The sequence below is a fragment of the Entelurus aequoreus genome, linkage group LG10 (genome assembly GCF_033978785.1).
Source record: "Entelurus aequoreus isolate RoL-2023_Sb linkage group LG10, RoL_Eaeq_v1.1, whole genome shotgun sequence".
Classification (NCBI taxonomy): Eukaryota; Metazoa; Chordata; class Actinopteri; order Syngnathiformes; family Syngnathidae; genus Entelurus; species Entelurus aequoreus.
The window spans coordinates 36,928,284-36,950,571 of NC_084740.1; the positions used below are offsets into that span (position 1 = coordinate 36,928,284).

At 39.8% G+C, this 22,288-nt stretch overlaps 1 protein-coding gene across 2 annotated transcripts in view; it reads left to right on the top strand.

The window, feature by feature from the left end:
* LOC133658547 (fibroblast growth factor 12-like) overlaps positions 1 to 22,288 on the top strand; it is an 82,352-nt gene that overhangs the window by 57,283 nt on the left and 2,781 nt on the right. For both annotated transcript variants that reach the window (XM_062060708.1, XM_062060709.1), the window contains exons 3-5: positions 8,533 to 8,636; positions 8,869 to 9,067; positions 17,793 to 22,288. The exon at positions 17,793 to 22,288 is cut by the window's right edge and continues 2,781 nt beyond it. In XM_062060708.1, the coding sequence (XP_061916692.1) occupies positions 8,533 to 8,636; positions 8,869 to 9,067; positions 17,793 to 17,965 (476 nt within the window). In that variant the 3' untranslated portion in view covers positions 17,966 to 22,288. The remainder of the gene's footprint in view (positions 1 to 8,532; positions 8,637 to 8,868; positions 9,068 to 17,792) is intronic.

A 22,288-nucleotide genomic window follows, 5' to 3' on the forward strand; every position in this document is an offset into this window, starting at 1 on the left:
GCGCCAACTCTTCCAAGAGCGCACGCACACAGCCCTTCCCTTCTCAATCAATCAATGAATCAATCAATCAAAGTTTATTTATATAGCCCTTAATCACAAGTGTCTCAAAGGGCTGCACAAACCACAATGACATCCTCGGCTCGGATCCCCCATTTGCTCCTTTCTCCCCTCTCATACTTTAGGTGGATTTTACTTTTTTTTTTTTACAGATGTCCGATAATATCGGTAGTCCGATAAATGCTTTAAAATGTAATATCGGAAATTATCGGTATCTCTTTCAAAAAGTAAAATTTATGACTTTTTAAAACGCCACTGTGTACACGGACGTAGGGAGAAGTACAGAGCGCCAATAAACTTTAAAGGCACTGCCTTTGCGTGCCGGCCCAATCACATAATATCTACGGCTTTTCACACACACAAGTGAATGCCATGCATACTTGGTCAACAGCCATACAGGTCACACTGAGGGTGACCGTATAAACAACTTTAACACTGTTACAAATATGCGCCACACTGTGAACCCACACCAAACAAGAATGACAAACACATTTCAGGAGAACATCCGCACCGTAACACAACATAAACACAACAGAACAAATAACCAGAACCCCTTGCAGCACTAACTCTTCCGGGACGCTACAATATACACCCCCGCTACCCCCTACCCCAACGACCCCCACCCGCACCTCTACCCCGCCCACCTCAATCTCCTCATGCTCTCTCAGGGAGAGCATGTCCCAAATTCCAAGCTGCTGTTTTGAGGCATGTTAAAAAAAATTATGCACTTTGTGACTTCAATAATAAATATGGCAGTGCCATGTTGGCATTTTTTTCCATAACTTGAGTTGATTTATTTTGGAAAACCTTGTTACATTGTTTAATGCATCCAGCGCGGCATCACAACAAAATTAGGCATTATAATGTGTTAATTCCACAACTGTATATATCGTATCGGTTGATATCGGAATCGGTAATTAAGAGTTGGACAATATCGGAATATCGGATGTCGGCAAAAAAGCCATTATCGGACATCTGTAATTTTTTTAAACATTGGTTTATTGGATTTTTTACATATACAGTCCAGAAATAACAATTAAACACATGTCAAATGTTCTTTTTTTCCTCCCCCAAACAAGTAACCCACAAAAATTATATATAACATTTGAAAGAAAAAAAAGAAAAAACATGTATCAGTCAATTAAGTACAAGCGAATATTGACATGAAGCCACAGACAACTGCACTCCTGTGTGTCCCCAACACGGTGCAGCAATACACAAAAGCAGACAAAAGGCTCATCAATTATCTACCTTTCAATTACTTGTCAATTGAGGTTACATTTGAGATCAGTCTCTTTTACACATTTCAAGAAACCTCCTGGAACTTCACAGAACAACCGTTCAATGTGGTAATTTTATCCGATTTAGGGAAATAAAGAATATCTCTAATCCAGCAGGTGTGGCAGGGATGCGCTGTGGCCTTCCAATTCAGCACAATGAGTCTTCTAGCCCACAAAGTAGTGAATGCTACCAAGTTCTTTGCTAAAAGAAAGATGACAGAGAAGCTACCCCAAATAGTCTGCTTAGAGCAGACCTGGGCATTCTGCGGCCCGCGGGCCACATCCGGCCCTTTGTGCGTCCCTGTCCGGCCCGCGTGAGGCCAATCATAAATTACAAAATAAATTTTAAAAAGTATCTATGTCGAGTGTGCAATACAACGGTGCTGCTTTTGTTTTGAAAAGCGTTATTTGTATTACTTTGCGCGTGCGTGATTGTGAGTGAATGTGAACGGCTGCAATCACAAATTACAAAGTAAAGTTGAAAAAACATCTATGTCGTGCGTGCAATACAACTGTGCTGCTTTTATTTTGAAAAGTGTTATTTATGGGCGTATGTCCGTGTGTAACCTGTGAGTGAAGGTGCACAGCGACAAGTGATGCACGGTTTACACCCGAGACGCTAAAAAGAGAAAAGTTGATGACGAATGGCGTGTTTTCAACAAGACATGGACTGCCAAGCAACGTTCCCTCTAAGGTGCGCGCCTGCGCAATTGCTCAAGCGTCCTCTGCGCACAGCAAATATATGCCGCGCACCAAATCAAATCCCATCTGAATTCTAAACAAAATAAACACATTTATTCTGTGTAATTTTGCAATACAACTTTGAGTGACAGTGACAACAAGCGGCCCTAACGGTGTTCGTCAACACCGTTCAATTATTGTAACGTCTCTCGAGATGCTTCGAGGCCAGGAATTATATCAATCACTTTATTGAGCAAAACTGTTTATATTCGGCCATAACCACACCAAAAACATGAGTAAAAAACTTCTATCTCAAAAAACTAGTCATTTTCTGCCGTACAAACCAGGCCAAAACCAACTTGTCATCTGTCACCAACACGCATAGCAGTAAACCACTGGTGCGTTTATGGCCACACAAAACGTCGGACAACTCAAACACCACACAAAGTTACACTATGACTCCTCAGTCATAAGTGTGCTTATTTTACTGTCATTTATTATTAATGTTAATTTATTTATATTAATCATGGAATGCTGTTACTAGAGAAAGTTACAGGAATGCACACTTCATCCTATGCTTACATTTCATTGTGCAACATGAGGATGTTTAAGGGGAACTAAATGTGATCTCTGAAAGGGGTACAAATGATTTCCAAAGCAGTGCTTTTGGTATAAAGTTAAGTTAGGTTAAATGAAAGTATTATTATTATTTATCTTACGGCATATATCAAAAATAATATTGAGCAAAATTTAATTGAAATATTGTCGATGTGGCCCTCTAGCAGTGCTCGGGTTGCTCATGCAGCCCCCGGTAAAAATTAATTGCCCACCCCTGGCTTAGAGGATTCGGTTCTATCTTTTCACCAAAGACAAAGTATTAAAAATGTCAGTCCAATAACTGCACAGGGATGAGCAAAGCCAAAACATATGTATTAAATTAGCTGGGACTGTTGACATCATACCGATATTCCCTAATGCATCTTAGCCAGCCGAACCTTGGTGTAATAAGTACGATGTATTCGCTTGCATTGAATAAGACTGTGTCTCGCACAAATGGAAGACTTACAAACTGTACTTAAAAACTCTGTCCAGCTCTCCTCAAATATGGTCACTCCTAAGTCACCCTCGCAAAGTGACTTAATTGAATTCAGAGACTCTGGGCTTGAATCAATCAATCAATGTTTATTTATATAGCCCTAAATCACAAGTGTCTCAAAGGGCTGTACAAGCCACAACGACATCCTCGGTACAGAGCCCACATACGGGCAAGGAAAAACTCACCCCAGTGGGACGTCGGTGAATGACTATGAGAAACCTTGGAGAGGACCGCATATGTGGGTAACCCCCCCCTCTAGGGGAGACCGAAAGCAATGGATGTCGAGTGGGTCTGACATAACATTGTGAAAGTCCAGTCCACAGTGGATCCAACACATCAGCGGGAGTCCAGTCCACAGCGGGGCCAACAGGAAACCATCCCGAGCGGAGACGGGTCAGCAGCGCAGAGATGTCCCCAACCGATGCACAGGCTAGTGGTCCACCCGGGGTCCCGACTCTGGACAGCCAGCACTTCATCCATGGCCACCGGACCTATGCAACTCCCCCTCGCAAGGGACAGGGGAGAAGAAGAGAGAAGAAAAGAAACGGCAGATCAACTGTTCTAAAAAAGGGAGGTCTATTTAAAGGCTAGATTATACAAATGAGTTTTAAGATGGGACTTAAATGCTTCTACTGAGGTAGCATCTCTAACTGTTACCGGGAGGGCATTCCAGAGTACTGGAGCCCGAATAGAAAACGCTCTATAGCCCGCAGACTTTTTTTTGGCTCTGGGAATCACTAATAAGCCGGAGTTCTTTGAACGCAGATTTCTTGTCGGGACATATGGTACAATACAATCGGCGAGATAGGCTGGAGCTAAACCGTGTAGTATTTTATACGTAAGTAGTAAAACCTTAAAGTCGCATCTTAAGTGCACAGGAAGCCAGTGCAGGTGAGCCAGTATAGGCGTAATATGATCAAACTTTCTTGTTTTTGTCAAAAGCCTTGCAGCCGCATTTTGTACCAACTGTAATCTTTTAATGCTAGACATAGGGAGACCCGAAAATAATACGTTACAGTAATCGAGACGAGACGTAACGAACGCATGAATAATGATCTCAGCGTCGCTAGTGGACAAGATGGAACGAATTTTAGTGATATTACGGAGATGAAAGAAGGCCGTTTTAGTAACACTCTTAATGTGTGACTCAAACTAGAGAGTTGGGTCGAAGATAATACCCAGATTCTTTACCGAGTCGCCTTGTGTAATTGTTTGGTTGTCAAATGTTAAGGTGGTATTATTAAATAGATGTTGGTGTCTAGCAGGACCGATAATCAGCATTTCCGTTTTCTTAGCGTTGAGTTGCAAAAAGTTAGCGGACATCCATTGTTTAATTTCATTAAGACACGCCTCCAGCTGACTACAATCCGGCGTGTTGGTCAGCTTTAGGGGCATGTAGAGTTGAGTGTCATCAGCATAACAGTGAAATCTAACACCGTACTTGCGTATGATGTCACCCAGCGGCAGCATGTAAATACTAAAGAGTGCAGGGCCAAGAACCGAACCCTGGGGAACTCCGCACGTTACCTTGACATAGTCCGAGGTGACATTGTTATGGGAGACGCACTGCATCCTGTCAGTAAGATAAGAGTTAAACCAAGACAAGGCTAAGTCTGACATACCAATACGTGTTTTGATACGCTCTAATAAAATATTATGATCGACGGTATCGAAAGCGGCGCTAAGATCAAGAAGCAGCAACATAGATGACGCATCAGAATCCATCGTTAGCAATAGATCATTAGTCATTTTTGCGAGGGCTGTCTCCGTAGAGTGATTTGCCCTGAAACCGGATTGAAAAGGTTCACAGAGATTGTTAGTCACTAAGTGTTCATTTAGCTGCTGTGCAACAATTTTTTCGAGAATTTTGGAAATAAACGGAAGGTGGGAGACCGGTCGGTAGTTTACCATGAGGTCAGGATCGAGGTTAGGTCTTTTGAGCAGAGGATGAATAACCGCTTTTTTGAATGCTAGGGGAACAGTGCCGGAGGAAAGTGATAAGTTTATAATATTTAACACTGATGGACCTAATAATACAAACAGTTCCTTGATAAGTTTCCCAGGAAGTGGGTCAAGTAAACATGTTGTTTGTTTTATCCCACTTACACGCTGTAATAATTCCTCTAATGTTATTTCATCAAAAATAGAGAGACTATTTTGGAGGGCAGTGTCCGTCGTATATACAGTCGTATTTGTGTTAATAGAACCCAGTTGTAGCTGGGATGCGTTGTCTTTAATCTCCTTTCTAATGAGTTCAATTTTCTTATTAAAGAAATTCATAAAATCATCTGCCGAGTGGGTGGAGCTACTGGGAGGAGTCCCTTGTTGGGTTAGCGATGCTACTGTACTAAACAGAAATTTAGGATCGTTTTTGTTGAGGCGGATGAGATTTGAGTAGTATTTAGCTTTAGCTAAGTTAAGCATGCGTTTATAAGTTATTAAACTATCACTCCATGCTTGATGGAAAACCTCAAGTTTAGTCGTGCGCCATTTGCGTTCCAGTTTTCTACATGATAATTTATGAGCTCTAATTTCTTCTGTAAACCATGGGGTGCGCCTTTTAGGGGCCCTTTTTTGCTTTAGCGGTGCTATACTATCAATAATTTCGCGCAAGGCATCGTCCAAGTTGTTAGTGAGGTTATCAATAGAGCCGACATAATTTGGGAATGGTGCCATTACCGAAGGCAGTAGGTCAGCAAGAGTCATCGTTGTGGCAGCATTAATGTTGCGGCCGCTATAGCAGTTATTATTATTAGCTTGTTGACAATGAGTCAAAACTTCAAATTTTATAAGGTAATGATCGGACATTACTTTAGTATATGGAAGTATCATAACTTTGGAGGCGGTGACACCCCTGACAAGCACTAGATCTATTGTATTACCGTTGCGATGCGTGGGTTCATGTATTATTTGTGTAAGACCACAGCTATCAATTATGGTTTGGAGCGCCACGCACTGAGGGTCCGATGGGGTATTCATATGGATATTAAAGTCCCCCATTATGATTATATTGTCGGCGTGCGTCACTAGATCAGCAACGAACTCTGAGAATTCACTGATAAAGTCCGAATAGGGCCCAGGGGGGCGGTAGATAACAGCCAGGTCGAGAGGTAGCGGTGTGACAGACCTCATAGTAAGCACCTCAAACGATTTATATTTATTATTTAGGTGAGGGGTAAGGTTGAAATTTTCATTGTATATTAGTGCGACACCCCCTCCCCTTTTAAGAGGACGGGCAACATGCGCATTCGTATAGTTAGGAGGAGATGCCTCATTGAGCGCAAAAAATTCGTCTGGTTTGAGCCAGGTTTCGCTAAGACCAATAACGTTAAGATTGTTGTCTCTAATGACCTCATTAACTAATAACGCCTTGGGAGACAATGATCTTATGTTTAAAAAGCCCATATTATAGGTATTGGGCTGTTTTGACGAGTTTTTGTTAAGATTATCCGTAGTGGCAATATTAACAATGTTGCGTTTATTATGCGTAGTGCACTTTAAATAGTTTCGACCATATCTAGGAATTGATTTGACGGGAATTTTCCGATTGTTTGCTTGGTGCTGCAATAGACTGGACATATCATAATTTGCCACCTCAGTATGCATGTCCACCTCTGACACAGACACAACAGCAAAAACATTATGTGAATTGTGTATTATTCTAAGAGAATTGCTATGCGTACATGGATTATCCAGCCTGGCGCTGGCTAGTTCTAGCTTAACTGACTCCTCACCCGGACTAACAGACATTGTAATTGCCTGTGACCGGGCTTGCTCTAGTGTAGTCAGTCAAGTGAGACTTAAATAGTAGTCTATGTTTCTAGACAGGATGATGGCGCCTTCCTGGTTAGGGTGAAGGCCGTCTCTCATCAGCAAGCCTGGTTTGCCCCAGAAAGAGGGCCAGTTATCAATAAACGTTAGTCCCTGTTGCCTACAGTAGCTAGACAGCCACTTGTTAAGCGAGACTAATCTGCTATACCTCTCATCATTGCTTCTCGCAGGCAGGGGGCCAGAGACAATTACTCGATGCCTGGACATCTTTCTGGCGAGATCACAAGTCCTGGCTATGTTTCTCTTTGTAATCTCTGACTATCTCATTCTAGTGTCATTGGAGCCAACGTGTACAACTATATTCGCATAATTAGTGGTGCGATTAGCCTGTCGTACGTGTTTACTAGGCCTGTTGCGAGTTAGCTCCCTAAGATTAGCTTCAATGTCAGGTGCTCTGGCCCCGGGGATACACTTTACTGTGGCTGGTTTGCTAAGCTTTATGTTTCGGGTGATGGAGTCCCCTATGACTAAGGTGTGGTGCCCGGTAGACTGGGGTGTAGGACTAGCTAAGGAGCTAAATCTATTATGCGTCTCAACCGGTACACCGTAGCTTGTAGGCCGCTTAGGACTGCTACAAGCTGGGCTAGTTAGCTCGCTACAGCTAACGCTAGCAGATGTGTCCGCAACATCTAAAGTTACGACATTACTCTGCTCTAACTGGCGGACACGGCCCTCTAGCAGAGCCAACCTCTCCGTGAGTATGGTGCAAGACGCGCAGGAAGCCATTACTCACAGTGTTTTCTGTCACCGAGTGAAGTTCCTGCTGTCCTCAGGGAAGTGAAAATGTAATTGTAAATATGTGTGAAGTCGGAAGCGATGTCCAAAAAGCATCTAAAACTGTGTCAGTCGGTAAGTTTGGAAACCTGAAAAAAGTATTACAAACAAAACTGCGGATCTGTAGATATCTAAAAACAAAAGTGTTGATTAGAACATTTATCACAGTTGCTGGAAAGAGGCAAACGTTTTGTCAATGTATAAATCTTCAATATTGTTTATCCCCAGACTTGACAGATTGTATTTCTTTACATGTTTATTATTGTAGCAATATGGTTATTAAAGTTAAGGGTTTTGTCGTTTCTGATCGTTTGTGAGGGCACCAGTGGGACTTTTGTGTTGGCAGAGCAGCGCATGCAGAACAGTTCAGCTTGTTATTGTTTTGGCTTGTTAATAAAGAGGTATTCTATACCTCTTTATTATATACTATAATTATTTGATACTTGTTTATATTGACAAATGTGCTGTTTGAGACTGTAATTCATCACCTCCTTGTTGGTGTACTTTTATATTGTATTCAAAGTGCAGAAACCTTAACTAAATTATGGACTTGTGTCGAGGCTGGAACAAATTATCCTTTTTTACATTGTTTCTTATGGAGAAATGCGTGTGACTCTACAAACTTTTCAATTCACGAACCCTGTTCGAGAACCGAAAAGTTTTATACATCGAGGTTCCACTGTAGTTTTTCACACATTACAAAGTGCTGCCAGCAGAGGCCACTGTTGCTCTCTGACTAAAATCGCTGCATGAGACACAAGACTTTGATTAGAATACACACTTTCTCTCTCCGTGGTCTTTGTGTTACTGCAGCGCTCTTCAACCTGATCCCAGTGGGTCTGCGGGTGGTGGCCATGCAGGGCGTGAAGGCTGGACTCTATATGGCCATGAACGCTGAGGGCTTCCTCTACACGTCTGTAAGATTACCATCCATCCACGCATGTGCTCATTCGTCTGCTGGCAGCTGACTTTTCAATGTTTCCTCTCGTCCTCCTCCATCTTCATACTTGCAACGCCTCCTTGTCACTGATGCCGTTCCATACATTATTCAGCCTAAAGTGTCATTCCTCGTCTGCCGATTGTCTCCGCTCATCTCTTCATTGAGATTGCGTGCGAAGGGAAATATTAACGCCAGTGTGTGTTCACCAGGACATCTTCACGGCCGAGTGTAAGTTCAAGGAGTCGGTGTTTGAGAACTACTACGTCATCTACTCGTCCACGCTGTACCGGCAGCACGAGTCGGGCCGAGCCTGGTTCCTGGGCCTCAACAAGGACGGCGTCATCATGAAGGGAAACCGCGTGAAGAAAACCAAACCCTGCTCGCACTTTGTCCCCAGACCCATTGAAGGTAAGACCGTCGTAAAAGGCCCTCATTAACGTCTCTCGTTTTTGTTTCAAAGTATGATTTTTATTTTTTACATATAGTTGATCATAAGTTTTATTCTATATATATATTTTATTTGTATTTTTATTGAGTTATTCTCCAGTGTGGATGCCTCAAAGGTGGCGTTTTTCCTCAAATCCTTAGTGCTGTGCCATGCTTTGTGTTTGCTAATAGTGCTGATTGTGTTTGTGTGTGCGTGTGTGTATGTTTTCTTATCTTCTTGTATTTTTTTGTTTTGTTTTGTACAGCACTTTGTGTTTGCCACTTGCCTGTGTATGACAAATTAGATATAAATAAAGTTCGATTTGATTTGATAGACCTCTCTGAGCTCGTTTGCCCCACTTTTATTTAAAACATTTTTTTTTTGCCAAACTCTCTGTTTTTGTACAGCATTTTATCCAAATGTATCAAACATAACATATCAACTTTTTCAATTGATATTGGAGCCTGCACTACAGGCCGATACGGATGTTGATTGATTGATTGATTGATTGAAACTTTTATTAGTAGATTGCACAGTACAGTACATATTCCGTAGAATTGACCACTAAATGGTAACACCCGAATAAGTTTTTCAACTTGTTTAAGTCGTAAATCAATTCATGGTACAAATATATACTATCATCATAATACAGTCATCACACAAGTTAATCATCAGAGTATATACATTGAATTATTTACATTATTTACAATCCGGGGGGTGGGATGAGGAGGGTTTGGTTGATATCAGCACTTCAGTCATCAACAATTGCATCATCAGAGAAATGGACATTGAAACAGTGTAGGTCTGACTTGGTAGGATATGTACAGCGAGCAGAGAACATAGTGAGTTCAGAAAGCATAAGAACAAGTATATACATTTGATTATTTACATTTGGTTATTTACAATCCGGGGAGGTGGGATGTGGAGGAGGGAGGGTGTTAGTCAAGGGTTGAAGTTGCCTGGAGGTGTTCTTTTAGTGCGGTTTTGAAGGAGGATAGAGATGCTCTTTCTTTTACACCTGTTGGGAGTGCATTCCATATTGATGTGGCATAAAAGGAGAATGAGTTTAGACCTTTGTTAGATCGGAATCTGGGTTTAACGTGGTTAGTCTCAAATCTAAACTCCAAACATCTCAGAACAAGCTAGTCAGGTTACTGCTAGACCTCCACCCCAGATCCCACCTCACTCCTACCCACTTCTCTAAAGTGGGCTGGCTCAAGGTGGAGGACAGAGTTAAACAACTTGCACTGAGCCTAGTCTATAAAATCCGCTACACCTCCCTGATACCGAAGTACATGTCAAACTACTTCCTTAACGTAAATGACCGCCATAACCACAACACCAGGGGGAGCTCCTCTGACCACGTTAAACCCAGATTCCGAACTAACAAAGGTCTTAACTCATTCTCTTTCTATGCCACATCAATGTGGAATGCGCTCCCAACAGGTATAAAAGAAAGGGCATCTCTATCCTCCTTCAAAACCGCAATAAAAGTTCACCTCCAGGCAGCTACAACCCTAAACTAACACCCTCCCCGGATTGCTAATAATCAAATGTAAACAATCAAATGCAGATACTTTTTCTTATGCCTTCTGATCTCTCTCTCTCTCTCTCTCTCTCTCTCTATGTCCACTACTTGATGTCCATATCCTACCCCCCCCCCCTCCACACCCCTGATTGTAAATAATGTAAATAATTCATTGTGATTATCTTGTGTGATGACTGTATTATGATGATAGTATATATGATAGTATATATCTGTATCATGAATCAATTTAAGTGGACCCCGACTTAAACAAGTTGAAAAACTTATTCAGGTGTTACCATTTAGTGGTCAATTGTACGGAATATGTACTTCACTGTGCAACCTACTAATAAAAGTCTCAATCAATCAATCAATCAATAGTGGAGCTTCCCCTGGTGTTGTGGTTATGGCGGTCATTTACGTTATGGAAGTAGTTTGACATGTACTTCGGTATCAGGGAGGTGCAGCGGATTTTATAGACGATATCAGCAGGAATCCTACACACTTTTCATATTTTGTAATGTGGAATGTTGTAAAAGGTTTGATCAAATAAACTTAGTCAAACAGAGAACAATGGTAGGTATAAAAAACACTTACCTATTTATTATCAACCGTCTGCAATGGTGTGATGCTGTCTTTTAATTAATTTGAAGTGGAGTGGTGTTTGTTTTTGGCGACACCTAGTGGCCACAATAATTTATGTAGTTAAGCTCATGACACAGTAAGTTGAATGATGCGGACACGTTTGTTACTGGATACCTTCTAATACGCTTCTTCTACCATGAAGACTTTGTATGTGTAAGTAATATGCCACTATAATTATTTGATACTTGTTTATATTGACAAATGTGCTGTTTGAGACGGCAATATTGTTCAATTAATGATTACGTATGTCAATGGATGAATCAATCAAAGTTTATTTATATAGCTCTTAATCACAAGTGTCTCAAAAGTCTGCACAAGTCACAACAACATCCTCGGCTCAGATTCCACATGTCTAGCTTGTGTGCTATTGTGTGCTTAGCCGTTGTGTAGTTGCTAGCTCCTACTAGCCTATTGCCTACTAAGTCTACCTTTTGTAAATGACTTGATTCAATTAGAACAAATTGTGTGTTAACGTTTAGATGTTAACTGGTGGTCCAGCTTTCCACAAGAAAACACACTGCAGAACTGCTTGTATCAGACGATATATTCCGATATAGTTTTTTTGCCGATATTGGACCAATATCTAATATCACTATTGTCTTAGGACACACATTGTATCAAACTAGTCTGTTTGCTGATTCTGCGGCATCGTGTGCCCAAACAAATAATCCCACACTGTGGGGACTCTGTCTCTGTTTTTCTATTTTTCTCTTTGAGTTTGACCGCAAAATAATCCACCAAATAAAGTTGTGAGTGACAGCAATTTAATAAAAAAATGTGGGAAAGACTATTGAATTCAATAAAGGTGTTGTTCAGGACAACGAGTGAAATTGAATAACTTCATTACTTGGTTCTGTTGTTAAATAAGATTTAAACCACATGAGATCATTTCTGATGGCACAAACCAAAAAGCAAAGAGTTTTTGAGAATCGGCAATCTGCATAAGGTTTTTCATATTTCCTGTTTTCGCGTGCACCTTGATACATTTTGTACATTAATATATGTTAAGTAGTCTGAACAAAACTTCTTAGCTCTGTGTTACAGCTGACAAAGCTAATCAGTGTTATTTATACAAGACAAAATGACCCCCGGGCAGGACTTTGGACACCTTCGGCTTGGAGGTTCCAATGTATCTTCAAAGTCTGCTTGAAATCAATTGTTAATTTAAACAAAGGCTTAGCGTGACAACGTGCACGTGACCAAAGCTCACGGTGGAAGGGGCGACCTGCCGGCAGAGGTCATGAACAAAAGGACGAAGTGAAGCTCTCGTGTCGCACTCGGAAGTTTCAGCGGGAACACAAAGCTTCCAGCTCTGCTTTCAGCGCTCCGCTCTCCCTCCTCCGTCCTCCCTCGGCGTCGTTTAAAAATATCTGTCCACTTTCTTCTCCTCTTCGTCGTCCTCTCCTCACCTTGTGACAGTGTGACACACATCTTTGTGGGGAAGTGCATGTTTGTCACGCACGTGCGCCAGCTGTGTTTGAAAATGATAATGAAAATAATGAAAATAATTCAATGTGATTATCTTGTGTGATGACTGTATTATGATGATAGTATATATATCTGATAGTATATACACTACCGTTCAAAAGTTTGGGGTCACATTGAAATGTCCTTATTTTTGAAGGAAAAGCACTGTACTTGTCAATGAAGATAACTTTAAACTAGTCTTAACTTTAAAGAAATACACTCCATACATTGCTAATGTGGTAAATGACTATTCTAGCTGCAAATGTCTGGTTTTTGGTGCAATATCTACATAGGTGTATAGAGGCCCATTTCCAGCAACTATCACTCCAGTGTTTTAATGGTACAATGTGTTTGCTCATTGGCTCAGAAGGCTAATTGATGATTAGAAAACCCTTGTGCAATCATGTTCACACATCTGAAAACAGTTTAGCTCGTTACAGAAGCTACAAAACTGACCTTCCTTTGAGCAGATTGAGTTTCTGGAGCATCACATTTGTGGGGTCAATTAAACGCTCAAAATGGCCAGAAAAATAGAACTTTCATCTGAAACTCGACAGTCTATTATTGTTCTTAGAAATGAAGGTTATTCCACAAAATTGTTTGGGTGACCCCAAACTTTTGAACGGTAGTGTATCTGTATCATGAATCAATTTAAGTGGACCCCGACTTAAACAAGTTGAAAAACTTATTCGGGTGTTACCATTTAGTGGTCAATTGTACGGAATATGTACTTCACTGTGCAACCTACTAATACAATCAATCAAGGACACGCTAATCAAAAACTTCAACCAGGGAATTATCCGGTGACAATCAAGTATGTCCAAATATCACTGACAATGCATTAGGAGTGCTCAAAAAAAACCATTTACATCCAAATCGTGATTCCAATTTCAAATCACTCAAAACTTTTAAGAATCGATGATATATATATATATATATATATATATATATATATATATATATATATATATATATATATATATATATATATATATATATATATATATATATATATATATATATATATATATATATATATGCGTGTGTGTGTGTGTATGTATGTATATACTGTATATGAATGAATGAATTATCTTTATTTGTCATTGTGCATGTACAGGTACAGGTCCAACGAAATTTAGGTTGCTTCCCTGAGGTGCTTTGCATTTTAAAAAAAAGAAGAAACCACACAATATACAGAAACAACACAATATATGCAATATACAATATGGCCTAAGACCACTCTAAGAGGCAATGTCAAAAAACAACAAAAAAACAACAACAACAAAAACGAGACAATAAAAAGTATAAAGTGACTAGTAAACTGACTAGAGAGGATTAATGCTGGTTCCCAGTGTGCTGAGGGGGTGGGAGTCAGCATTTCCTACCTCCTATGCTGTGTATATGTATGTGATATATACATATGTATGTATGTATATATATGTAAACATACATATGTAAATGTATGAGTCATGGTCAAAAGTTTACATACACTTGTAAAGAACATAATGTCATGGCTGTCTTGAGTTTCCAATCATTTCTACAACTCTTATTTTTTTGTGATAGAGTGATTGGAGCACATACTTGTTGGTCACAAAAAACATTCATGAAGTTTGGTTCTTTTATGAATTTATTATGTGTCTACTGAAAATGTGACCAAATCTGCTGGGTCAAAAGTATACATACAGCAATGTTAATATTTGGTTACATGTCCCTTGGCAAGTTTCACTGCAATAAGGCGCTTTTTGTAACCATCCACAAGCTTCTGGCAAGCTTCTGGTTGAAGTTTTGACCACTCCTCTTGACAAAATTGGTGCAGTTCAGTTACATTTGTTGGTTTTTTGACATGGACTTGTTTCTTCAGCATTGTCCACACGTTTAAGTCAGGACTTTGGAAAGGCCATTCTAAAACCTTAATTCCTGATTTAGCCATTCCTTTACCACTTTTGAAGTGTGTTTGGGGTCATTGTCCTGTTGGAACACCCAACTGCACCCAAGACCCAACCTCCGGGCTGATGATTTTAGATTGTCCTGAAGAATTTGGAGGTAATCCTCCTTTTTCATTGTCCCATTTACTCTCTGTACAGCACCAGTTCCATTGGCAGCAAAACAGGCCCAGAGCATAAATGATAAATGGGTTATACTTGTATGCGCTTTTCTACCTTCAAGGTACTCAAAGCGCTTTGACAGTATTTCCACATTCACCCATTCACACACCCATTCACACACTGATGGCGGGAGCTGCCATGCAAGGCGCTAACCAGCAGCCATCAGGAGCAAGGGTGAAGTGTCTTGCCCAAGGACACAACGGATGTGACTAGGATGGTAGAAGGTGGGGATTGAACCCCAGTAATCAGCAACCCTCCGATTGCTGACACGGCCACTCTACCAACTTCGCCACGCCGCCCCTTGATAACACTACCACCATGCTTGACGGTAGGTATGGTGTTCCTGGGATTAAAGACCTCACCTTTTCTCCTCCATACATATTGCTGGGTATTGTGGCCAAACAGCTTCAGTTTTGTTTCATCCGACCACAGAACTTTCCTCCAGAAGGTCTTATCTTTGTCCATGTGATGTCAGATGAAACAAAAATGTAGCTGTTTAGCCACAATACCCAGCAATATGTTTGGAGGAGAAAAGGTGAGGCCTTTAATAGTATTATGCTCTGGGCCTGTTTTGCTGCCAATGGAACTGGTGCTGTACAGAGAGTAAATGGGACAATGAAAAAGGAGGATTACCTCCAAATTCTTCAGGACAACCTAACATAATCAGCCCGGAGGTTGGGTCTTGGCGCAGTTGGGTGTTCCAACAGGACAATGTTATTATGTTAGATCTACTATGGACTGGACTTTCACAATATTATGTCAGACCCACTCGACGTCCATTGCATCCGGTCTCCCCCAGAGGCGGTGGGGGGTCACCCACATATGCGGTCCTCTCCAAGGTTTCTCATAGTCATTCACATCGACGTCCCATTGGGGTTGTGAGTTTTTCCTTGCCCTTATGTGGGCTCTGTACCGCGGATGTCGTTGTGGCTTGTGCAGCCCTTTAAGACACTTGTGATTTAGGACTATATAAGTAAACATCGATTGATTGATTGACAATGACCCCAAACACATGTCAAAAGTGGTAAAGGAATGGCTAAATCAAGCTAGAATTAAGGTTTTAGAATGGCCTTCCCAAAGTCCTGACTTAAACGTGTGGACAATGCTGAAGAAACAAGTCCATGTCGGAAAACCAACAAATTTAGCTGAACTGCACCAATTTTGTCCAGAGGAGTGGTCAAAAATTCAACCAGAAGCTTGTGGATGGCTACCAAAAGCGCCTTATTGCAGTGAAACTTGCCAAGGGACATGTAACCAAATATTAACATTGCTGTATGTATACTTTTGACCCAGCAGATTTGGTCACATTTTCAGTAGACCCATAATAAATTCATAAAAGAACCAAACTTCATGAATGTTTTTGTGACCAACAAGTATGTGCTCCAATCACTCTATCACAAAAAAATAAGAGTTGTAGAAATTATTGGAAACTCAAGACAGCCATGACATTATGTTCTTTACAAGTGTATGTAAACTTTTGACCATGACTGTATATGTATATACACTACCATTCAAAAGTTTGGGGTCACATTGAAATGTCCTTATTTTTGAAGGAAAAGCACTGTACTTTTCAATGAAGATAACTTTAAACTAGTCTTAACTTTAAAGAAATACACTCTATACATTGCTAATGTGGTAAATGACTATTCTAGCTGCAAATGTCTGGTTTTTGGTGCAATATCTACATAGGGGTATAGAGGCCCATTTCCAGCAACTATCACTCCAGTGTTCTAATGGTACAATGTGTTTGCTCATTGGCTCAGAAGGCTAATTGATGATTAGAAAACCCTTGTGCAATCATGTTTAAACATCTGAAAACAGTTTAGCTCGTTACAGAAGCTACAAAACTGACCTTCCTTTGAGCAGATTGAGTTTCTGGAGCATCACATTTGTGGGGTCAATTAAACGCTCAAAATGGCCAGAAAAAGAGAACTTTCATCTAAAACTCGACAGTCTATTCTTGTTCTTAGAAATGAAGGCTATTCCACAAAATTCTTTGGGTGACCCCAAACTTTTGAATGGTAGTGTATGTGTATACACTCTGTATAAATATACACATATCAATAAATGTATGTATGTATAGTTACACTGTGTGTAAAAATATACAAGTATAAATATATGTATATACACATATGGAAATGTATGTATACAGTATGCAAATAAGTGTATATATGTGTATATAAATACTGTATATGTATATAAATTTATATTTGCGTGTGTTTGTGTGTGTCTATATATATATATATATATTATTTTTTTAAATATATATATATATATATAAAATGTATTTAATTTTGCACATTTTTTGGTTTTATAATAATGAAACAACTATTATTTATACTTTTGCTTTTATTAATTTTCAATTGTCCTTCTTTTTATTATTTATTTAATTTAATTAGTTGTATTAATTTTTTTTAATTTAATAATTAATAAGTATTGTATTTGCATATCTCCTCAATTTACTTTGTAAATTTCTACTCTAAGTATCATAAAGCTGGCATTGGGTTGGAGTTAGGGTTGGTTTATTTTCTATTTCTTTGTAAATAAAATTTGTAAAAAATAAGTTTTTCAGCTTACTGTCGTACTCTGTAGCCATAAGGCGCTTTTTTTGTTTGTAACCTGTTTTAAAAAGGTTTTATTTTAATTTATATACCAAAAAACATATTGCGAGAATCGTGTTTGATTGTGAATCGATTAAATCATCACCTGAAGGATCGGAATCAAATCGAGCCGTGAGGTGCCCAAAGATTCCCGCCTCTAGAATGCATGCAGGAGAGCATGGACAAGATGTCAGTCAAGAATTGTCATAAAGCGGATAAAAGTGGTCTCGTTACCGACCATATGTTTAAAATTTTCATTTCCACGCCAAAAAATCTCAATTTGACACAAGTGACACTCTCGCCATGCAACAGTCTTTGTCATTGTGTGCCTGTCCTTCCTCTAATGTGCGTTTTTGTCACGCAGTGTGCATGTACAAGGAGCCGTCACTGCACGAGCTGGAGGAGAAGCTGCTCAAGTCGTCGCGCAGCCCGACCATTAACGGCGAGGAGCGGGCGAGGAGCACCGAGCGAGCGCAGGACCAGCTGGGGCAGGAGGACGACGAGGAGGACTGCTGCACAGAGCGGGAGGGCTCATAGCCTGCAGCGCCCCCTGCAGGAAGAACTCCCATGCAACACGCCCACTGTTCAGCACCACGCCGATGACAACAAAACGCCATGACGACGGAAACTCCAAACGAAAACAAAGAAAAAAAGAAGCAAAAAAAAAAGGTCAAAATCTTCTTGTGATGAGGTATCAGAAGGAGGGGGGGAGGGGCTTATTTAAAAGAGGACTTTGATGATGACGATCTACATTTTATGCAAAAAGCCCTGCTGTGTCGGCGCCAGGGGGCTAGCACATCTCTTCATCGCCACATTGTCATCATCACCGTCACCGTGACGACAAAACGAGCGCTGAGAACTGCCAAGCTTTAAGCCATGTAGGAACATTACGTCCTTTCTAGAACCTACGCACTTTCTTTCAACTCACCACGCTGCTTCTTCTTCTTCTTCTTCTTCTTCTTCTTCTTCTTCCAATCTTCCTCGGGCTTCCATCCAGTCAGATTTTAGAGATTTGTGCCGCCACCTCACAACTGTTTATTTTATTTGAGTCATTAGCAATGACCACGCATGTGCCCCGCTCCGTGATCATTTTGACCACGTCACATCTCTGCTGCTCCTCGCGAGTAATCTGTTCCGAGTCGAATGTGCGGGGACTGAAAGTTACTCCGAAGTACGTTGTAGAGCTCCCATCGTCGTCATCTCGCGAATGTTCACACGCCTTCGTCTTCTCGGGCCTAGCTACCAAGTTACGCCATGTTTCCACGACAACAGCCTTGGTAAAATTGTTTAGATAAAAGAAAAGACCCCCTCGAATTGGCGGATGACATTGCAGTGCGCACGCCAGGCCACTAGTAGGCGCTGTGACCCATGAAAGCTTGTGAGTATGCATGTGAAGAAATGTTAAATATTATCAACGTTAGGTTTGGGTATCGGGTATAACTTTTTCCCACCAAATACCACCTCAGAAAACACTTGGCTCTCCAAGTACCACCACAATATGAATACAGTAGCGTAATAGGCCTATGTAGTCATTAAAAAAAGGCTTCTTTTTTTTTAAACAAGTATATTAAATATTTGTGGCCACTGTAACATCACACACAGTTTGAACAGTAACACTGTGTTTGAATATAGAAAAATAAAACACTGTACTTATTTGGCGTCGCACTTGTCTTAAAAAAGGAAAATATTCTTGATAAAAACTATAACTCAGTAATTAATTCACCATAGAGAAACACTCTAGTTTGCTAGTTAATTCTACATGCAAGCCTGGTGTATCAATTAAGGAACGTTATGTTACTTGCATGACGTTACTTGCAAAATATCAACATCTTTTGAGATGAAGTACAGCAACAAAACTTTTCAGGCCGTCTGTGCAGGTAAAAAACTTACATCAAGCGTAACGCCATCCCGTCAGCTGGTACCTAATTCGTTACTCTTTTGGTGCCACTAAATTAATAGCAAATATTGATTAACAATGAATATTTGAGTATTAACTTAATATATACATACATATATAATGTATTCATAATCAATAATAATATGTAAACTTAATACATTTAACTAATGTATTAAAATGAATTATGAATTAACTTAGTAAATTAATTCATACATTATTTTTCAAATACTAGCTACTGTATTAATTAAAAGTAAAACCAAATGAAAGACCAATGTCGACTTAATTTTTCAATCTGGTCACTATAGTTACTATTACGAGTATTAATTGACAATAGTGATGGATAAATGACGCCTCAGTGAGTGCATGGCACACTCGCTACCAGTATTGACACTGCAAAGATACTATGTTGGTCTTTCATAATGGTCAACCGCCATCCGCCAAATTAAGAAAAGTCTTAACATTTTTTATTTATTTGTTTTATTATTATTTAGAATACAGTATTTTCCGGACTATAGAACTATGTATATAAGCCGCATCCACTAAATTTCAGAAGAAAAAAATATTTTTCCATGTATTGCAAGCCGCAGATATATGCGTTGTGAAATTAGTTATTTAGACAGAAAGGTTGTGTAAATGTTTATTTACATACCTTAATTGTTTCCAAATGTTTCCTGTAGCATGGCAGTAAAACGGCTGATCGAAAAAAACAGAAATCACTGTCATGGACCCACTAGCTGCGGAAGCTAGCTCTCCAATCAGCTAAACAGACTCAATAGCTCCACGGTGACATTTTGGTGAATTTATTGAGGAATTTGTGAAACAAACAATACAAAAAGATTGATGTTGTAAGTTAATAATACTAACACAGACACTCGTAAACGTGTGAGCATATTAGCTCATGCTAACGACGCTAACTTCATTACATTACGATAGCATGTACAAATATGCATGAGAACACTCCTACAGACATCACACATGGGACGGTTTAGTAAGTAAGAATTGTTTTAGTTATATTGAAAAACTTACAAATGAAGAATCCACATGAGTAGAAACGCTATGGACGACAAAAAGACAGGAAGGGCTAAACAGAAGAAAAAACTGTAGCCATTCACCCAGTTTTACCTGCAGTGAGCAAACTTGTCCAAAAGATGGCGCCAGAGCACAAGCAATGACACCATTTCAGTGTCTTTGCGTGTGTTTTATGAAAACTATTTACATTGCGGTTGTCAGCGAAGAAAAATACATAAATTAGTCACGCCATTTTATTAGCTGCAGGTTTCAAAGCGTATGAAAAAAGTAGCGGCTTTTAGTCCGAAATTTACGGTAGTTGTTTTTTGATAAATAGCTGCGCAGAAAGGAATATAAAGCTTGCAACTCCGGTCAAATGAGCTTAATAGTAAACCGTAAAAGAAGAACATTTGGCGCTACTAGCTCAGAATGATCCCACACATCGGAATGTTTACTTTTGTCTAGAGATGTCCGATAATATCGGAAATTATTGGTATCAGGTTTTTTATTACCGGTATCTTATTTTTTTTAATTTTTTTAAAATTAAATCAACATAAAAAACACAAGATACACTTACAATTAGTGCACCAACCCAAAAAACCTCCTTCCCCCATTTACACTCATTCACACAAAAGGGTTGTTTCTTTCTGTTATTAATATTCTGGTTCCTACATTATATATCAATATATATCAATACAGTCTGCAAGGGATACAGTCCGTAAGCACACATGATTGTGCGTGCTGCTGGTCCACTAATAGTACTAACCTTTAACAGTTAATTTTACTCATTTTCATTGATTACTAGTTTTTTTTTAACTGTTTTTATATTGTTTTACTTTCTTTTTTATGCAAGAAAATGTTTTTAATTTATCTTATTTTATTTTATTAATTTTTAAAAAAAAGGACCTTATCTTCACCATACCTGGTTGTCCAAACTAGGCATAATAATGTGTTAATTCCACGACTGTATATATCGGTATCGGTAATTAAGAGTTGGACAATATCGGATATCGGCTAAAAAGCCATTATTGGACATCACTACTTTTGTCAGATCAATTTAGATCGATGTTGAAGATGGAAAACGATATTAAATGCGGCACGCCGAAAGAAGTCCTTCCGAATGTAAACATATTTGGTGCTTCACAGTCAAGCGATACAGCAGTTGTATCGGTGTGGTGTTTTTTTTTTTTAAAGTGACACTGCGTCGATCATTGTGTGTATCATCCACAAGGCACCCATCACTAATTGACCACATTGATTGTCACTGGCACAAGCAAGGTGTGTTCGGCCGCCATTTTTATTGTTGTCTTAATCGCGCACGGCTAACTTGCAGCAAACGTTCTTGCTTGAAAACGCCATCGCTGTCTTAACTTTTTAACAACTGGGGAGGGAGTCATGTGCAGTCATTTTGTGTGTGTGTGTGTGTGTGTGTGTGTGTGTGTTCTGGCAATGCTTACTTAATGGGGACATCGCTCTGTTTACACAGTCACCTTTAGAGGACCTCTGACGGTATGGGGACAAAAAAAACAGGTCCCCTAAAGGGAAACCTTTTTAAATGATAGTCAGATCCATTCTGAAGATGCCTAAGTGATTTTTAAGCTTTTTTAAGCTTTAAACATTATTACCTTAAAGCAGTGGTTCTTAACCTGGGTTCGATCGAACCCTAGGGGTTCGGTGAGTCGGCCTCAGGGGTTCGGCGGAGCCTCCGCCACGGATGTAAAGACACATCCGACTTATCGTGTAAATAAAAACTTCTCCCTATCGGCGTATTATGGATACCCCCAAACAATGTTCCCTCTAATTTTCCATCTGATTTGCAGGTTGTTTGATTGATCGATTTAAACTTTTACTAGCAGATTGCAAAGGAAGAGAATACATTATATGAAACAGTACAGGTTACACAGTACAGTACATATTCCGTACAATTGACCACTAAATGGTAACACCCGAATAAG